Below are 18,885 nucleotides of genomic sequence, written 5' to 3'. Positions count from 1 at the left end.
CCTTTCATCAGCTATAATGAAATCAAGAAGATTTATCCAAAGCTGATGCTACCCCATAGTATGGCTGGCAGGTGGTATTCTAGGATTAACATGACCATTTCACCACTAGAAAGAACTAATTATATTACATCAGCAATATAGTAAGTTTTCACCATCACATTACAATTACACACTGGGATCTCCTACAAAGCACAATATTTTGAACATACCTAATCACTATACTAAAACTAAAAACTGTTTTCCTAAAAACTAATGACACCAATAGAAAACAAAATCCATAATGCTGTTCTTCCCCAAATAGAAAGCATAGATATAAAAATATTATAAAACGATATATTCTTAATTACTGAATCAGTAATTGGTGTTCGAACTGCTGAAAACTACATTAATGCAATGTAAAAACTGCACAGGAACACAATCCATGGCAAGGTTAACTTGGTTGGATTGCACATCCTGTACTTCATTATTTGCATTTAAAAACAAAAACATGGCATGAGACTTATTAAGTTTTGCATTTTTTAAAAAGCAAAACCAGAAAATCCTATGTATGTGCAATATGGACAAGTTAATTTTGTGGATGGAACCTTAATTTGCCATACATTTCTCTGATGCAGGCTTTTTTACCTGGTATTATCTGAATCACATATCAGCAAAAACAAACAACTTCCCTCCCCCAGAAAAAAACAAAACAACAAAAATAAAGGCTTGATAATTATCGAACACATTTTACCAGAAGAAATGTTTGACAGGAATATCTGGCTTTAAACATACATTTTAAATGTGAATGATATTGTTCATCTGAAGAGGATTTGTTGTGTTTGCAAAAGAACAAATGAACTATTTTAGCCATTTTAACAAAAATTAAAAATGACATGGCAACCTGGGCAGCAGTGACCATGAGATGATCGAGTTCAGGATCCTGACAAAAGGAAGAAAGGAGAGCAGCAGAATACAGACCCTGGACTTCAGAAAAGCAGACTTTGACTCCCTCAGGGGACTGATGGGCAGGATACCCTGGAAGGCTAATATGAGAGAGAAAGGAGTCCAGGAGAGCTGGCTGTATTTTAAAGAAGCCTTTTTGACGGCACAGGAACAAACCATCCCAATGTGCAGAAAGAATAGCAAATATGGCAGGCAACCAGCTTGGCTTAACAGAGATATCTTCGGTGAGCTTAAACACAAAAAGGAAGCTTACAAGAAGTGGAAAATTTGGACATATGACTAGGGAGGAGTATAAAAATATTGCTTGAGCATGCAGGGGTGTAATCAGGAAGGCCAAAGCACAATTGGAGTTGCAGCTAGCAAGGGATGTGAAGGGTAACAAGAAGGCTTTCTGCAGGTATGTTAGCAACAAGAAAAAGGTCAGGGAAAGTGTGGGACCTTTACTAAACGGGGGAGGCAACCTAGTGACAGATGATGTGGATAAAGCTGAAGTACTCAATGCTTTTTTTGCCTCGGTCTTCACAGACAAGGTCAGCTCCCAGACTGCTGCACTGGGCAGCACAGTATGGGGAGGAGGTGAGCAGCCCTCAGTGGTGAAAGAACAGGTTAAGGATTATTTAGAAAAGCTGGATATGCACAAGTCCACGGGTCCAGATCTAATGCATCCAATGGTGCTGAGGGAATTGACTGATGTGATTGCAGAGCCATTGCCCATTATCTTTGAAAACTTGTGGCAATCGGGCAAGGTCCCGGACGATTGGAAAAAGGCATATATAGTGCCCATCTTTTAAAAATGGAAGAGGGAGAATCCGGGGAACTACAGACCAGTCAGCCTCACCTCAGTCCCTGGAAAAATCATTGAGCAGGTCCTCAAGGAATCCATTTTGAAGCACTTGGAGGAAAGGAAGGTGATCAGGAACAGTCAACATAGATTCACCAAGGGCAAGTCATGCCTGACCAACCTGACTGCCTTCTATGATAAGATAACTGACTCTGTGGATATGGGGAAAGCGGTGAACGTGATATATCTTGACTTTAGCAAAGCTTTTGATACGGTCTCCCATGGTATTCTTGCCAGCAAGTTAAGAGTATGGATTGGATGAATGGACTATAAGGTGGATAGAAAGCTGGCTAGATTGTTGGGCTCAACGGGTAGTGATCAATGGCTCGATGCCTAGTTGGCAGCTGGTATCAAGCGGAGTGCCCCAGGGGTCGGTCCTGTGGCCGGTTTTGTTCAACATCTTCATTAATGATCTGGATGATGGGATGGATTGCACCCTCAGCAAGTTCGCGGATGACACTAAGCTGGGGGGAGAGGTAGGTATGCTGGAAGGTAGGGATAGGGTCCAGAGTGACCTAGACAAATTGGAGGATTGGGCCAAAAGAAATGTGATGAGGTTCAACAAGGATAAGTGCAGAGTCCTGCACTTAGGATGGAAGAATCCCATGCACTGCTACAGGCTGGGGACCAACTTGCTAAGCAGCAGTTCTGCAGAAAAAGAACTAGGATTACAGTGAACAAGAAGCTGGATATGAGTCAACAGTGTGCCCTTGTTGCCAAGAAGGCTAATGGCATATTGGGCTGCACTAGTAGGAGCATTGCCAGCAGATCAAGCGAAGTGATTATTCCCCTCTATTCGGCACTGTTGAGGCCACATCTGGAGTACTGTGTCCAGTTTTGCTCCCTCCCCCCCCCCCCTTTCCTTCCCAGATAGGATGTGGACAAATTGGAGAGAGTCCAGCGGAGGGCAACAAAAATGATTAGAGGGCTGGGGTGCATGACTTATGAGGAGAGGCTGAGGAAACTGGGCTTATTTTGTCTGCAGAAGAGAAGAGTGGGGGGGGAGATTTGATAGAAGCCTTCAACTACCTGAAGGGGGGTTCCAAAGAGGATGGAGCTAGGCTGTTCTCAGAGGTGGCAGATGACAGAACAAGAAGCAATGGTCTCAAGTGGCAGTGGGGGAGGTCTAGGTTGGATATTAAGAAAAATTATTTCACTAGGAGGGTGGTGAAGCACTGGAACGGGTTACCTAGGGAGGTGGTGGAATCTCCATCCTTAGAGGTTTTTAAGGCCCAGCTTGACAAAGCCCTGGCTGGGATGATTTAGTTGGGGTTGGTCCTGCTTTGAGCAGAGGGTTGGGCGAAATGACCTCCTGAGGTCTCTTCCAACCCTAGTCTTCTATGATTCTATGAGCTTGGAATTTTAAAGTCAATATGAAATACTAAGTTTCACTAACTGTGCTGCAAGACCAATCTGCCTAGCTGACCTATAAGGAATTTTAAATGGGACGTGGAAAAGAAAGAAAGACAATGGGTTTGTGACTTTTTTATTTTACTCTTTCTGATGTATAAAGAAGAAACAAAATCTTGAAAGAATTCATACACACATTAGAAATTCAAGACTTGTCCACCCTATTCTCACTTGAAGTCTCTATGGATGACTAGAGAACTGGTTTAACATCACCAGTACACAAAGTGATATCTGAACAATTGGGAGAAGGGGTTTTTAGTCAGTCAGTTTTAAACTAGTTGTTTTTGTTAATACCTGTTTAATTCAAAGGTGGTGGCAAACAGTTGGGAAGAAAAATGTCCTTGTTAAAAATACAAACTTCATCATCCCTGTAATTAAGGGCTAAGACACTCCAGTCCTCTGGTTGTCCAAGTAGAGGAGAGACTTGTTTTTCCTCAAATTTCAGCAAAAACACAAGTATGGGAAAAAACAACAAAACACACAAATAAAACCACCAAAAACAACAACATAAAAAAGCAACAGCTCACCTCCACACCTTTCAGGTGCTGTGAATACATCATAAAGAAGCAAAAAAGAAAAAAAATGACAGTCCCAATTTCCCCCCTCATTCCCTATTACAAATTATTTAAGTGGTTTGGAAAACTACAAGTTGCAATGAAAATTTCATTAGCAGAGATACAAATGAGAGGCCTACAGGGACTGTTACAAGTGCACAATTAAATTATTTCTACTCAGCCCCTATCCATCCAACCATATGTCATCTGTTTGGCTAGGGGATTCCTTTAAATAGGGGTGACAAGGAGAGTCATCATGGAAAAAATAGTTATATTCAGCCAGGGCTGGCTCCAGGCACCAGCGCAGCAAGCAGGTGCTTGGGGCGGCCAACGGAAGGGGGCAGCACGTCCGGCTATTCGGCGGCGGGTCTGTCAGTCCCTCTCGGAGGGAAGGACCTGCCGCCGAAGAATGAAGTGGCGGCGGTAGAGCTGCCGCCGAAGTGCCACCGATCGCGGCTTTTTTTTTTTTTCCCCGCCACTTGGGGTGGCAAAAACGCTGGAGCCGGCCCTGTATTCAGCATTTATGGCAAAAAATAGCATCAAGCTGTGGTAGAACACTTACTTTTGGCCTAATTGAGTGAGAGCACATTTTGTTGCCACAATCAAAGCTTTATTTTTCCACTGGCTCATCAAACCACATACTAATGTGTCTTTATTAATACAGGCTATTCTATGTTAAATATATTTGACCATTAATTATGAACCCTGATAAAAAAAACAAATTATGTTACAGCACAAATCTTCATAAATGTTACAATACTATTGTATTTTAAATTCCTTAAAATATCTTGCTTATTATAAAACAAACCCTTGAGCCAGATGTTTCAGACAGTTTGCACAGTTAAAGAAAATTATGATTCAAATGAAACTTCTCACCCAAATCAGCTCAGGAATGTAGGCCAAACCCTTTGAAAAGGAACAAATGCCAAGTCCTGCTCTTCATGACAAACACTGTGGAGCTGCAGGTCAGGATCCTCAGCTCCAACCAGCCCGGGTGTCCATGCAATAGGTTTTGGCTACAGGAGAATGGTGGATGTGGCCTGCTGCTCCCCAATACACAGGGTTATGGTTTACTCACTCCACACTATATGGAAACCCACTCTCCACGCCCACAGCCCACCTTTCTAGGGTGAGCTGCACAGAACTCCATGGGACACAGGAAAAGTCTACCTGCATAGGGGTTCTTGTTTTTATCTTGCACGTCACTGCAGAAAGTTGTAAGCTGTTTTGGGCCATATGTGCCCGTGTAGAGAGCACCAGAATTTGGTCCTACAGAATGAATTTGCTTCACACAAAAACATAGTAACAAATATACAGACAGGAGGTTAAATAGGATCAGTAAATGGGGGAAACTATGCATGTTTAGTGGTTACATGTAGCATGACAGGCATATCACACTGGGGCAGGACCTTGCGAGAAACTCCCTTTTTCAGCCATTGTAGATGAGATATCACCAAGACAACATTACTTGGTGTCCAAAGCAGGTGCACACAAACCTCCACATTCTCCTCTTGTCAATGCAATCTATAGATTAGCACGACAATTAGCCTCAAAAGAGAGGGTAATTACAAAATGGAGGCTAGATTTAGGGATTTAAATCAAGGAACAATAAAGGCCCAGATTGGAGAACTGCATAGTATATGACTTTTGCAAGTCTACCAGGAACATTTGCATACACATAAAACAATTGTTCACAGCCTAAGGGCTATAAGGGAATGAAAAGAAACATAATATAATGCAACGTAGAAAATAACTACCTTCAATGCTCTGTGGACCCACTAGATTCATAGCCTGGTGTGCTGGATATTCTACTCGGGGTCTGGCAATGCCCAATTGTTCCATAACCCCATGAAGGAGTCTTTGAATATCTGCTTCGGAAACTCTATCTGGGGTCCTAGGACTGTGACTAGAAGCCAAAGCCAATCCAAATGCTAGCAAAGATACCATGTTATAAAGCAACGTAGTTGTCATTCTGATGGCCATTTTTAACCTGTGAAAATAAAATACATTAAATAGATAATAAATGATAAAGTGAGTAAAATACTGACTGCATATCTCAAAGAACTTGTCAGGTCAGCTTCCATTATCAGCTAAAAGAATTTTTCAAACAGGGAGGTGAAATTTTGGGGGAGAAAATTGTGGGAGTCAGTAAACAATTTCTGCATAGCATTGATTCATAGCATTTATTAATTACCTTTCTACCATGATAAAACAAAATGGACCCACTGATTCACTTGGAAAACTGAAGGGTTAAAAATTAGCTAGGTAAAGTTAGAATGCATGGTTCTTCCTTCTCCCCTGTTTTAATTTAGTATTTTAAAGTATGTCATAAAGCTACGGTGGGAATATTAGGAATTGCTCAGTTTTGTGCTATGCTTTTCAAATTTTACTCTTCCACTTGCTCTAAGAAATGAAATACTCCCAGTTTTTTTTTTAAATGGGTTGTATAACATTTTTATCTCCCTCACAGATTGACAACCCATTACACACGCTCCCTCTCTCTCTTCATTTCTCCCCATCTAGAACAAACAGGCTTCATTTATTCCACTTGAATACGTTTCACCAAATGGCTGCTCTGCCCGCATGAGACAGGCACAGAATCCAGTAATGACCACTTGTCATTCTCTTTATAAAACTACGTTTTAAACAACCTGTTTGTCCTTTTTGGTCAGCTGCTGTCATAGGAAAACGGATTTATTAGTGTATGGTTATGTTAATGAAAGTCTATATTATTCACTTGCCCTGCTTTTCCAAACCAGAGACTTAAAGATCTGTTTCTCCCTTTATGGTATTTTTTCCCTAATATAATAATGTACAGTAAAATGGCCTTGAGCCCTGAGGTAATAATGGCAGAGAAATCCCACCTAAAAAAAATTGGAAAGAGAGAGATTCTTCTCCTCCCTGCGTGTGGCTCCCGAATGCCCCACATCCTTGCTCTGTCACTTGATCTCCAGGAGATCTTCACCCCACTCACTAGCAACAACCTTGGACATTTGAAAGAAAAAGGGATCCTTTCGGGCTACTAGATAGATAAGGGGTAAATCTACCTTCCTCCTGTGTGTGTCTGTCTGTCACGCACACACAGCCTGTGCCCCTCCTCTCCAGCCCCAGTAGAATCCTAAACTTAAAACGCCCCCGAAAGCCATCCTCGCGGATTATTCCCTGTATGCAGAGCGAACCCCATCCGCAGGGCTGAGCAGCATCGGGGTAGAAAACACCTGCCCCTCCCCCGCGCCCCACCCAACCCTTTCAGCCCGCTCCTCTGCCTGCAAGCAGCCATGGAGGCCGCCCCGGCGGAGGCACAGGCGAGATGCGCGGCACTCACCGCCCGGCGCTGGGGAAGGCGAGCTCTCGCTAGGCAGATGTGGGGTGGCACCGGCTGACTGAAGCGCCGAGCAGAAGGAGACGGCGGCCTGTGCTGTGACTATTCATGCGCAGTCCCAGCCCCCTTCCCCCGCCTTGCCTTGTCCCTGCGGCAGGTGCGGGGGGAAGGTTGTCATGTCAGCAGCATCCGTTTCAGCGAGAAGCTGCCGCACAGGGACTAGGCATAGCAGGGCCAATCGGCCCCCTCTACACACACACACAGGGCAGCCTAGGCACCAGGCACCCTCTGTATACACAACACTGTGTGTGGGCCACACACGCCACAGATATACAAGAGCTGACCTCCACAGTTACCTACCCAACAGGGTGAAGTGTGCATATAGTTCATATATACACCCACACACGATGTGCATTCACACACGCACACACAGGGACTGCATGGTGCAAACGTAACACAAACCAGTAGGTGAAAATCTGAACAAACTAGACGGGGTGGGTGGGAGGGGAGTGTTAAAGGCAACTTTTTGCTCTATGAGACTGAAAGGGACACCCATAATTCTCCTGGACGATTCGGCAGCTCATGTTCAACCGCTATTCAAGTTGTTTTGAATAGAAAGACCATTCTGCTGATAAATAGGTTAGGACGGTAATCAGCAACAGATAGGGCCTCAAGGGAAAACAGCCAGGACATGTAGGTGGAAGAAGCCAGGATACGAGACACCCTAAAAATTCTCATAAGTGTCTGAACAGATCTAACTGTAATAGTAAAGCAGATGGCAAAAGTAGTCTGGAAGGTGTTTATCGGATAACTCATTACAGAAAGACTGAGCAACTAAATTGGACTTTTCCCACATTCCCAATTAGGTTTTTTGACCAACAGTTGTTCAGAGCTGATTTCCTACGTGTAACTGCAGATTTAGAGGGCAACAATATAAAGTGACTGTTGATGTGAGTGCTGTAGGAGCCAGTACCTTGGCTGAGCCCATTTGTACAGTCACCTATCATGGAGGACACGCTTGCCTCTGATTAAAGTATGTTTGCAGTGTTGTTGTAGCCATGTTGGTCCCAAGATATTAGAAAGAGAAAGTGGGTGAGGTAATTTTTTTTAATCAGATCAACTTCTGTTTGTGAAATAGACAAATTTTCAAGCTGCTCAGAGCTCTTCTTCAGGTCTGATTAAAGTAGCAAGATTGAGTGCTAAAATTCAAAGGAAGGTTTGGCTAAATGAAGACCTTTATCATTTATTTGTGTGTTTGAAGAATAGTAAGTATTTAAAAAGTGATTTTACAATGTACAATACAATTGTTACCTGAGGTAAATAAGAGCACTTAATTTTTCAACCTGAATAAAAAAAAGTCTCCAAAGAGAACTAGCCTCAGCAGCTGTGCTCCACACTTCTGCTGTGTTGTTTTTTTGAGATATACTTTGATCAATGCACTAATCCCTTCCAGGGATCTTACCTTCAGCTGGGTAGTTTTTTATGCTTTACATTAGGGCCATGAGACTTTCAACAGGATGTTTTCAAAATCCTGCTCCACCACTTTCAACATCAATCGCTGCCTGACTAGTGTACTTATATTAGGGTATGATGGAGAACTTTCCCCAGTTATTAACATATTCTGCTTGGTTAAAGAAGTAAACTCACATCTGTAAGGCTCAGAGTAACTCCAGGATGAATGTTAAAAGAAATTACAGATAATGATAAGAAAGTAACTGGTGGGAAATGGGTCTCACTAACACAGTAACAATACACTCCACAGTGAATGTGAATCTATGCCTTTTGCACAACAGATATTTTCCAATAGTCAAACCGAACACACATTTAGTAGAGATAAACTAGACATTAAATAGGAGAATGTCTTGCCTAAGCCCCAGACTAATTCATGAACAAGGGGAAGATAGGCATTCAGTGGACTAAGTCTTGTGTGTGGTCCAATTCAGTAGGCATACTCATAGGCCACTTACCGGCTCAAGTCCCATTCAAAATTGAAAGGGAACCTCACACCTTATAACTTTTACCCCAGCCATTAGAGCACCCACCTGGGATGTGAGACCCAGGTGCAATTCTTCTTTCTGTCAGCAGGGGAGAAAGCAGAACCCTCTTCAAATTCTACCTTTTAGCTCAGGGGTGGGCAAAGGTTTTGGGCTGAGGGCCACATCTGGGTGGGGAAATTGAATGCAGGACCGGGGCAGGGGGTTGGGGTGCAGAGTGTGGGAGGGGATTCAGTGTGCAAGAAGGGGCTCAGGGCAAGGGATTGGGGCAGAGGAGGGGTGCGGAGTGTAGGAGGGGGCAGGGGTGCAGGGGGCAGCAAGGGGTTGGGTGTACGGGGTGCGGCAGGGAGCTCAGGGCAGGGGTTTGGGGTGCAAGGTGCCACCAGGGGGCTTAGGGCAGGGAGTTGGGGGGTGGGGTACAGGAGGGGTTTGGGCTCCAACCTGGCACCGCTTACCTCAAGTGGCTCCGGGGTGGCAGCGGTGCACAGCGGGGCCAGGGCAGGCTCCCTGCATGCCTAACCTGTCCCTGACCCCACACTGCCCCCAGAAGCGCTGCGGTCCCTGCGGGAGGGAGATTGGAGGGCTCTGCACGCACTGCCCTTGCTGCGCCGCCAGGTATCTCCCCCGAAGCGCCCATTGGCCACGGTTCCCCATTCCCGGCCAATGGGAGTTGCGGGGGGCGGTGCCTGAAGGCAAGGGCAATACATGGAGCCCTCTGGGGCCGCAGGGCCGCATCCAGGCCACAGTTTGCCCACCCCTGTTCTAGCTAGATGCCCTAACATCTGGACTACATACAGGGTCATTGTCATGTTCACTCTTTCTGCCTCAGACTGTTTAAGTATATATCCACAGTGGAACAGTCATTCAGTCAGAGAGAGACTCTGCAGTCCAGTGGTTAAGGAACCTACTGGGGAAATAGGAGAGCCCAGGTCCAGTCCCCCAGCACTAATCACTCTTCCATTATTTATCTAGAGCAGATGAGCTTAAACAAGAGACTGAGGGAACTTCCCCCATCAGAATATCCCATAGCTAAGTGATTAATGCCCTTGCCTAAGAGGTGGGAGACCCCTCTTCAAACCTTCTCCCTAGCTCTGGCAGAGAGGGGGGAAATTGAAATTCAGTCTCCCCCTCACACAGGGAAGTGCTTTAACTGCTGGGCTGAAAGTTATGAGGTGGGCATTAGCAGCTCCTCCTCCTCTGGCCACTTTGTGCAATTCAAGACAGGCACCTAACTCATTCCCTCAAGAAGCAGTTCAGGCAGCTGGTTCCCATTCCCAGATTGCTAAGCAGACACAGTCACATGCCTACAGCCTGAATTTACACACCTGTCTTTGAGAGAGGTGTGGGGCTTTGCATACACCCCTGCTATCAGCATCTCCCATTGGCCAAGTTAGGCAGAGAGTCTCCTAACATGCTGGCTGTTGTAGATCACATTCTGATGCACCTCTCTCTCCCCATCTGTTGCATAGGGAACCTAGGCACCTAATTCAGGCTTGGTGGATCGCAGTGTTCTTGTGATTTTTCTAGGTGCCTAAAAGTTAGGCACTGTGATACTCAGCATTGCACCACCTAAGTCCCTTTGTGGATCTAACCCCTAATAGTTAAAGAAAGTGTAAAACCTGGTTTTATCCTTAGTTGTAGAGTAAGATGGCCACAATTAGCCCTCTTCACATAAGTGGCAACTTTTTAATAAGTCTGCTTGTTGGCTACATTGCACCATTTATATAAAGGGGTTTTACTCCGTGAACTTTCAACTGATTCTTCAAAAATAATGGGTAGTTGTAAAAAGCTGGTCATAGCTCAGTCACTCTGTACACCAGTGCTCCCCAAACTGTAGGGCACAAACCCCTACGGCGGGCATGGCAGGTTTAGGTCACTCAACCTCCATAGTTGGAGGCACGACCTGAATAGCGTACCAAGATGTTTTGCCATACTTCCATTGACTTATTTTAAATTTTCTTTTGGGGGCAGGTTATGTTGTATGGAGGGTCCTACCTTTCCCCTAAGGAAGCATAGGGGAATTTGGTTCAGTTCACAAACCTTCTCACAGGTGGTGAGGTAGGCATCTATATCTCCCCCACTCCTGGAATGAGGCCAACAATTTAGCATCTATTGTCCCTGCAAGGTGGGCACCCCAATGGTCTCTCCCTGCTTACCATTCTCTGTTGTCTCTCATTCCTCTGCTTCTCCATGTGCAGTTCAAGTTGTTGCTGCTTTTCATGATCCTTGTTCATTTTCCCACTCTCTGCTAGTAACCAGGGCCTCAATCTCCAGACTCTGCTTCTCTACATAGAGTCTCTCTGCATCTAGCTTTAGCCTTTGCTACTCCAATGCCAGAGATGGGGAACTGGCCCATGCAGACACCCGGCTGCTGTGGCTACTAGCTACTGTTCTTGGGCTCTCTTAGACTCCTGCTTGGGTGTGGACCTCAGCTCTGGGCCCAATCATCCTGCTTCAGCCTTGCAATCAGCTGTGCCTTAACTTCCCAATGCTTAGGCCTCTCCCCCCACACAGCTCAGCAATGTCCTTCTTAAGGAGGTGGGTATAGGCCATTTTCTTGCTGTTTCCTCTGTTTTTACTGCTGCAAGTCACTTATTGCAAAATACGCTTGGTGCATTAAGTAACCAGCCTTTGCTTCCAGTCACATATCCACAGGGTCTAGTCTATACCTCAGCCTGTCACCAGTCTCTTGGCAGTGACCCCTTTAATGTGTCAGGCCCCAAGGACCTACACTGTTCCATAGGGGCAGGACTGTGGCTCCAAGACTCAGACTGGATCTTTGGTGCCAGAGATCCTTGTTTCTCTCTCTGGCTCCCTGCAGTTAATCCAGACTCCTGCAGGAGGCTTATACTGTACCCCTTCAATGCTCCCAGTATTTACAGCGACACAAGCAGCCATTCCAAAACAAGGTAACTATTTATTAGTCACCCAGCATACTGAACCTGGAAGTCCTTAGGTTAGCAAAGAGAGGCAGCAGTTATGCCACAGCCCATCCTATCCAAGCTGCAGTGGACTCCACCCTCGCTTTGGCTCCTTGTCCCCTGTGCCCAGGTCAGAGCTTCCAGCCTCTTCCAGAAGCCTATTCTTTATCGTTCCCCTGGTCACAGTTCAGTCCTTTTCCCCCCTAGGTTGGACCATACTGAGTTCACATTTCCCCCCCTCCGTCCCCAAGCTTCCTGCTATTATCATCATTGGTGATCCCTCGATTCGAGGATGATCTCTACCATGGATTTACATTTGGGGCCTACAATGACTCAGGAATCTGATCCGGGAACCACAGATCTGCCCGCAGTAGGAACAGACATTTCCTGGTGGGTCAGCTGCCTGCTGGGAGAAAGTTCTTTTTCCTTCCTTCTCTCTTTTCAGCTTCAAGGGCAAGGCGCTTCTCCATTGGGATCGGTTGGTGGCTTGCTCCTCCCAGCTTGTGATGTCCACATCAGTTTTCTTGACATATGCTTTCAGTGTGTCTTTGTAGCATTTCCTCTGACCACCATGGGATTGCTGACCATGTGTGTGCTGATAGTTGAGGACTTGTTTTGGGAGGCGAGAGTCTGGCATCTGCACACAATGTCCAGCCCAGGGGAAATGGTGCATGAGGATCATTGCTTCAATGCTGGTGACCTTGGCTTCACTGAGGATGCTGGCGTTAGTGCAGCAATCTTCCCACTTGATGTGAAGAATCTTCCAGAGGCATCGTTGGTGGTAACTCTCCAGCCTCATGAGGACCTGTCGATAGGTCACTCAGGTTTCGCATCCATAAAGGACTGTAGGAATAACAATTGTCTTGGTGTCCTGCCCCAGATCCTGTTATTGAGTGTCAATTCATAAATCACTGGAGCTTGCATTGTCTCTTTGGATCCATTGTTGATCTGGATCGGTTTCAGCCAGTTTCTTAACAACTCAGACAAGAAGATCTCATTCACTCCCACTCATGTCTGCCCTGACAGAAGCACCATTTAGGGAGGGCAGGGGTGCACCTGCTCACCCCCCCCGAGTTTTGTACCAGAGGTCTGCTTGTAGCCCACGCCCCAGGCAGAGCTCTTAGCTGCAGCACAGTGCAGCAAGGTCCCCTCCTCCAGAAGCTGGGGTTCTCCAGCTACTGCCTCTGTGGTCAGTTTCCTCTGCTGCGCTAGCTCACCCACTACGCCTGCTCGTCTGCCTCCACCAATCAGCTGCTGAGATGATATGGAGTGACTTAACTGGCCTGGGGCAAAGAGAAGGGGGTTGGTCCCTGGGAGGGGCAGTGACCAGGGCCTCTGCGGGTGGGGAAGGTAAGGAAGGGGTCACAGTCAGCATGGGAGCAGGAGCACAGGGGCCCCAGTGGTGGTGGTGGTGGTGGTAAGAACACAGGGAGCACAGGGCCACCAGGCTTGGGGAGGGAGAAGGGGAGTCATTCTCCAGGGAAAGGGAGAGGTGAGGGCATACGGCTGTGCCCTGAGGGAGGGGGGCAATGAGCGTGGGAGGAGCAGCTGAGGGGGAACAGTTCCTTGGGCAAGGATCCTCAGGGAGTGGGGAGCTAGGAGCAGGTAAGTGGGTCTTGGAGTCAGTTTACCCTCAAAGAAGCAGAGAGCACCGCACCCCCCCCCCCCAAGAGACTGGGGACAGACCTTTCTGGTCCAGAGCCATCATGGCCAGCAGTGGTTGCAGCTTCAAGGACAGGTGTGTGTCCATGCTGTGCTTCAACTTCTGCCAGCAGGTGCTGAGCTTGTGGGGGATGAAGGCTGTGCTGCTGGCCAGCACAAAGATTGACCTGTAATCCACTGACATCCCACACCCAGGTAAATCCCCTTCAGCTACCACCAGTGAGCATCTCAACAGCTGACTGTTTCAGTAGCCCCCAAAGACCTTAATCAGGAGTCCTCCATTGTGCTAGACACCATACAACCATTAAGGTTGCCCGGTTCCTGCCCCACAGATCTCAATCTAATCCTTATAATTCCCTATGGCAGGTAGGCAAGTATAATTATTCCCATTTTACAGCAATAGGAACCAAGGCACAGCATCCAAACAGAAAATGGTACTTTAAAAAAACATATATATGAACTCTGACTAACAAACAAGACTTTTTTCTCAACTTTAAAATGAGGAATTTTCTTGGTGTTTGGTTTTAAATATTCCTGTGAGAACTACAACTCAATCCCTGTAGGATTGTGCTTAAGAGCCTTCTGGAAAGTAACTAGCCTTTAAACAGAAGTGAAAGTGACTTGAAAGTGTCAGCTTCACTCCTGTTTAAAGTCAGTTTCTAATCTATTATTTGTAGTAGGGTAACATGCCTAGAACCCCAGCTAGGTGCAGTATAAACTCAGGAGGCCTTTCCCTAGTAGGATGTATCCAAAAGTTAAATGATCTATTCCAATCTTGGTGAACTGCAAAAAGTATTCACTTGCATCTGAAGAAGTGAGGTTCTTACCCACGAAAGCTTATGCTCCCAATACTTCTGTTAGTCTTAAAGGGGCCACAGGACCCTCTGTTGCTTTTTACAGATTCAGACTAACACGGCTACCCCTCTGATACTTGCAAAAAGTAAGTAGCCTAAATGATAGAAAGTAATCTAGATTTTTCTACAATTGTTGTATTCAAGAGTTAGTAAAGTAAAAATATACCTGTTACAATTTTAACTCTAACCAGTGTCCCTTAAAAGTGACTTGCCACAAGATGTCAGAACATGTTAATGTTAGAACAGGAAATGTATCACATACCTGATCCCTATTCTGCTACTCTATCCTCAAGACTGCACACTCTCGTAGCTAATTGCTTAGCAGTAGTTACAAGCACCATGACCTGTTTGTTAAGGCACAGCAGGAGCTACACTGGAAGGTATTTGAGCTAGAGAGATTATGTGAAACTTACTAGTCATACAGTTATGACTCCCTCTGAAAACAGCACACAAGATGTGGCACTGTAATGGAAACACTGGAAGCTATTTCAACACCATCAGCTAGCAGAGCAAAGGGCTTGATGGTAAGGCTAAAGAGCTATTCCTTTCTGTTGGGGCTCTCGGTTTTAGAGAAATATTCAAGATTTTGCATAGTGCTTCAGAAGAACTGCAACATGAAAACCTAAATTTATCAAGTGCCATGGAATTAGTAGGAAGCAAGATTGCTGCTCTTCAACAAATGAGAACATCTGAGAGCCAATGGAAGGAGTTATGCGAAGCTAAAATCATTGCCAAGGAACTTGAAATTGATATTCCAGGTCAGGAAGTTGCAACTGCTGAGCACAGCAGTACAAAAGACCACCTAACAAAATATCCTTCAAGCTGGCCTTGTTTTTTGTTTCTAGTACACTGGGCCTGTCATCTACAGATGGTCCCAAGAGCACTCAGGAATCTATAATCTGATTTCTACTATCCTGTTCTGGATAGAATTCTTGCTGAGCTTGATAGATGATTCACCTCCAACTGGAGTTTGCTTTCTGCACTGCTTGTGACCAGAGTGAATATTTTCTTGATTATGAGAAACTGAAAATAATTGCAGATTCAGCAGGCACCTATTTTGGTGATCTGGATGGAGAAGTCAAAGTTGCCAAGAAGCACATTGCGCATGCACACACAAAAATACTTCAATTTCTGAATTCTAGAATGTTCTCAAGGACTTACCAAGGGGTTACCAAGTCTGCTGTCTATTGTAGATAGTGGCGTGAACCATCCAGTTTCTACAGCATCAAATGAGAGGTACTTCTCTGTGCTCAAGAGAGTAAAGGACTACTTAAGTGACTTGCTAATTTTAGCCTGTGAATGTGAAGCTTCAAAACACTTAGATATCAACAAGGCCATTGACAGTTTTGTCAAGATGAGACCACAGTATTATCCATTGTTTTAGCTCATGTCTGAAGTGTTATTTGTTTTCAATAATTTATTTACCTTTAAACATATCTGGAACAAATTAACTGTCTAATTCTTCTCTTCACAATTTGGAACATAAGCCATTTAAAAATACAATTGCAGGAGTAAAGATTTTAAGCAGATTTTATTTCTCTGCTAAAGATAGCGTACAAAGTATCAAAGTTGTGTTTCTGGTATCTGTTAAGGCTCTAAAATTGATACCTCAAGGCTTGGGATTAGGAATATCTTGCTGTATTTTCTCCTGATTGTTCTAAACTGAAGTTAAAATATGGCTTTAATTGGTGTGTATATATATTCTTTATATAGGAATTAGATACTGTGCTCCTGTCAGCTAAATTCTAAGTTACTATCTGCAAAAATTTAGAGTTTTCCAGTGCCTAAGTAGCCCCTGGAATCACAGTTAAAGTTGCCCCTGTACCAAAATCTGAAATGGCACCGAGAGCAAACAATCCTTTCCCCCCCCCCCCCCCCCCACTAGGCAGCAATGCAATGTGTAGAAGAAAACTGAAGCACACAGACTTTGTAAAAATATCATAAAAAGTTCCCACTTCACCACATCTGGGTTTTATCATCTTCAGTTTGCCAAAGACACAGTTTAATGGCGCCCAGCAAAGCAATAAATTGCCCGTAAGCAGCATCTGGCTGAGTAGGACACAGACAAAGCCTGGAGCTAGATAAAGCAAAAGTGGCTGGGAGAAGCAACCATATTTGTGGCAAATAAGAATACCTGTCCCTTTGAATGTGCAGGTACCAGATTTGTTACATGTAGCCAGGATGTTGCAACTCTCTCTTTTCAAAATCTATCCAGAAAGAGAAGCAGATGAAAAAGCTGGCACTTTACCAGATGTCCCTCAATGGCTGCCTGTTAGTTTGAGTGAAATCTAAGGGTATGTCTACCCTGCAATTAAAAACACTAAGCAGGCTAGTGCCAACTGACTCAGGGTCAGGGCTGGTTTAACTGCAGTGTAGACATTTGGGCTCAAGCTGGAGCCCATGCTCTAGGACCCTGTAAGGTGGGAGGGTCCTATAGCTCAGGCTGCAGCCTGAACCTGAACATCTACACTGCAGTAAAACAACCACTTAAGCCTGAGTCAGTTAGCACAGGCCAACCCCATGTGTCTAATTGGAGTGCAGACATACCCTAAGAAGTTGAGGGCTCTGTAGGATAGAACTCAAGGGCCTGAAACTTATGTACTTGACCATATACTTCTTGGCCCATAGCTTTCTCTTGCACTTGTGAGTAGACGTACTTGTGCTCCAGCCATCTTGCTATAAAAGAGTGTGCTGCTAGGGCAGTCAATATAAAGGCTATTTAGCTTTGGAACTCACTCCTCTCCATAGGCTAAAAGAGCCCAAATCTGTTGAAGTTTAGAACACAGTGAGAAGCATATCTATTCTCCCTGGCTTTTAGAGAGGGCACAGCATTAGGAGGATAAGGACTTTTCATTGCCTATTTTCTGCCAGGCTTTTGGTGGTCAGAGGTTGTAAAAATTGTGTTTTTAAGGATAGTCAAGAGGACATAGAGCCCTGGATAGGACTTTAAAAAAAAAAAAAAGTATACAGAAACTATGACAATGTCTCAAATGTCCTTAGTCTGATTCCATATCCTATATAGAAAAAAGTGGTAGAAAGAACATTCACAAACAAGGGACAAAAAAAGCTTTTAGACTCAAAACCAAGTACACCTCTACCCCGATCTAACGGGGATTCGGATATAACGCGGTATAGCAGTGCTCCGGGGGGCGGGGCTGTGCACTCCGGTGGATCAAAGCAAGTTCGATATAACGCGGTTTCACCTATAACTCGGTAAGATTTTTTGGCTCCCGAGGACAGCGTTATATCGGGGTAGAGATGTACATACCAAAAGCTCTTAAGTTCTGCCAGCAAACAAGCTACACATACAGAAATCAGTAATGGAAAAGTTTCAAGTTTTTACTCTTAAATAATTTTACAATGAATATGACATAGATGTAAACATCTGTTTGTGCAAATGAACTTTTAACAATATGGCTTTTTACTTTTGTCTTCCATTATTTCAGTGACAGTGTACTTTAATCTACTTTTGCATCATATGATTAGCTACATAAAATTGCTCCAGAAAAAAAATTAAGTCTCATACATGCTATTAACATTATTTTACAGCTTGACTGCAAAATGAAGCTATCAGGTAAACATAACAGAACACACCCATGCTGCCAAGTGTACTGTACAAAGATTTTTAATACTTCAGTATCAAATTGCATATTTGTTTTCCATATGCTCAACCATTTCTCCAACTTGTGTGCACGCATGCTTAGATAGGAATATATCTGCATAGACAAAAAATGCACCTATCTAGCGGGGAAAAAAGCCATAGGTACCCTGACTTACACCAAAAGCAATATATACCCTGGCCACACAGGAATTGGAGCAGTAGTGAAGTCTACTTTGATACTGAAGTTTGAACACTGACAAGTCTCTTTTTGACTGTAGTGTTTTAATACATTTAGAGAATTAAGACAAGTACAGTAAATGGAAAAAAGTTTCACGTTTTGATAGTCAGCAATCAGCCATTTTGCTTTTGGATGTGTTGGTTTTGTTTTTAAATATCTAGAAATTGTCTCAAAGAAATACTACTACTCTCTTGACTGGAAGCAGCAAGATTTTGAAATGCCTCAGGCTCGCCTGTTATTTCTAAAAAGATCTGACTCTGTCTGAGATAGCAATTCATAACCTATTGTAACTTATTTGTATAAGTTTTTAAACTAGATTTTTCTAATTTTTAAAAATCTAGTCAAAATTAAAATGAGCAGCTGACTAGTAATCATAAGAAGCCAAAGTAAATGGAAAAATACCTAATATCATACAGAGAATAAAGTTTACTTGTACAAGTTAAAAAGAAAAAATTCCTATTTTACAAAAAAGCGGAACTAAGAATCACAGACTTAATTTTCTCAAAGAATGTTAAGGTAGTTCTAGAACAATTGAGTTAATAGTCA

General features: G+C 44.2%; 1 protein-coding gene across 1 annotated transcript in view; it reads right to left on the bottom strand.

Moving 5' to 3' along the window:
- The window catches only part of SCG5 (secretogranin V), a 40,766-nt gene extending 33,647 nt beyond the window's left edge, over positions 1–7,119 (bottom strand). Inside the window, exons 1-2 of the mRNA XM_065403778.1 lie at positions 7,073–7,119; positions 5,505–5,737 (exon numbers count right to left, since the gene is read on the bottom strand). Of these exons, the coding sequence (XP_065259850.1) occupies positions 5,505–5,730 (226 nt within the window). The 5' untranslated portion in view covers positions 5,731–5,737; positions 7,073–7,119. The remainder of the gene's footprint in view (positions 1–5,504; positions 5,738–7,072) is intronic.
- Between the last annotated feature and the right edge of the window lie 11,766 nt (positions 7,120–18,885).

The sequence above is a fragment of the Emys orbicularis genome, chromosome 4 (assembly GCF_028017835.1).
Source record: "Emys orbicularis isolate rEmyOrb1 chromosome 4, rEmyOrb1.hap1, whole genome shotgun sequence".
Lineage (NCBI taxonomy): Eukaryota > Metazoa > Chordata > Testudines > Emydidae > Emys > Emys orbicularis.
Note: the sequence above shows the minus strand (reverse complement) of the source record. Positions and strands in the feature narration are given on the sequence as shown.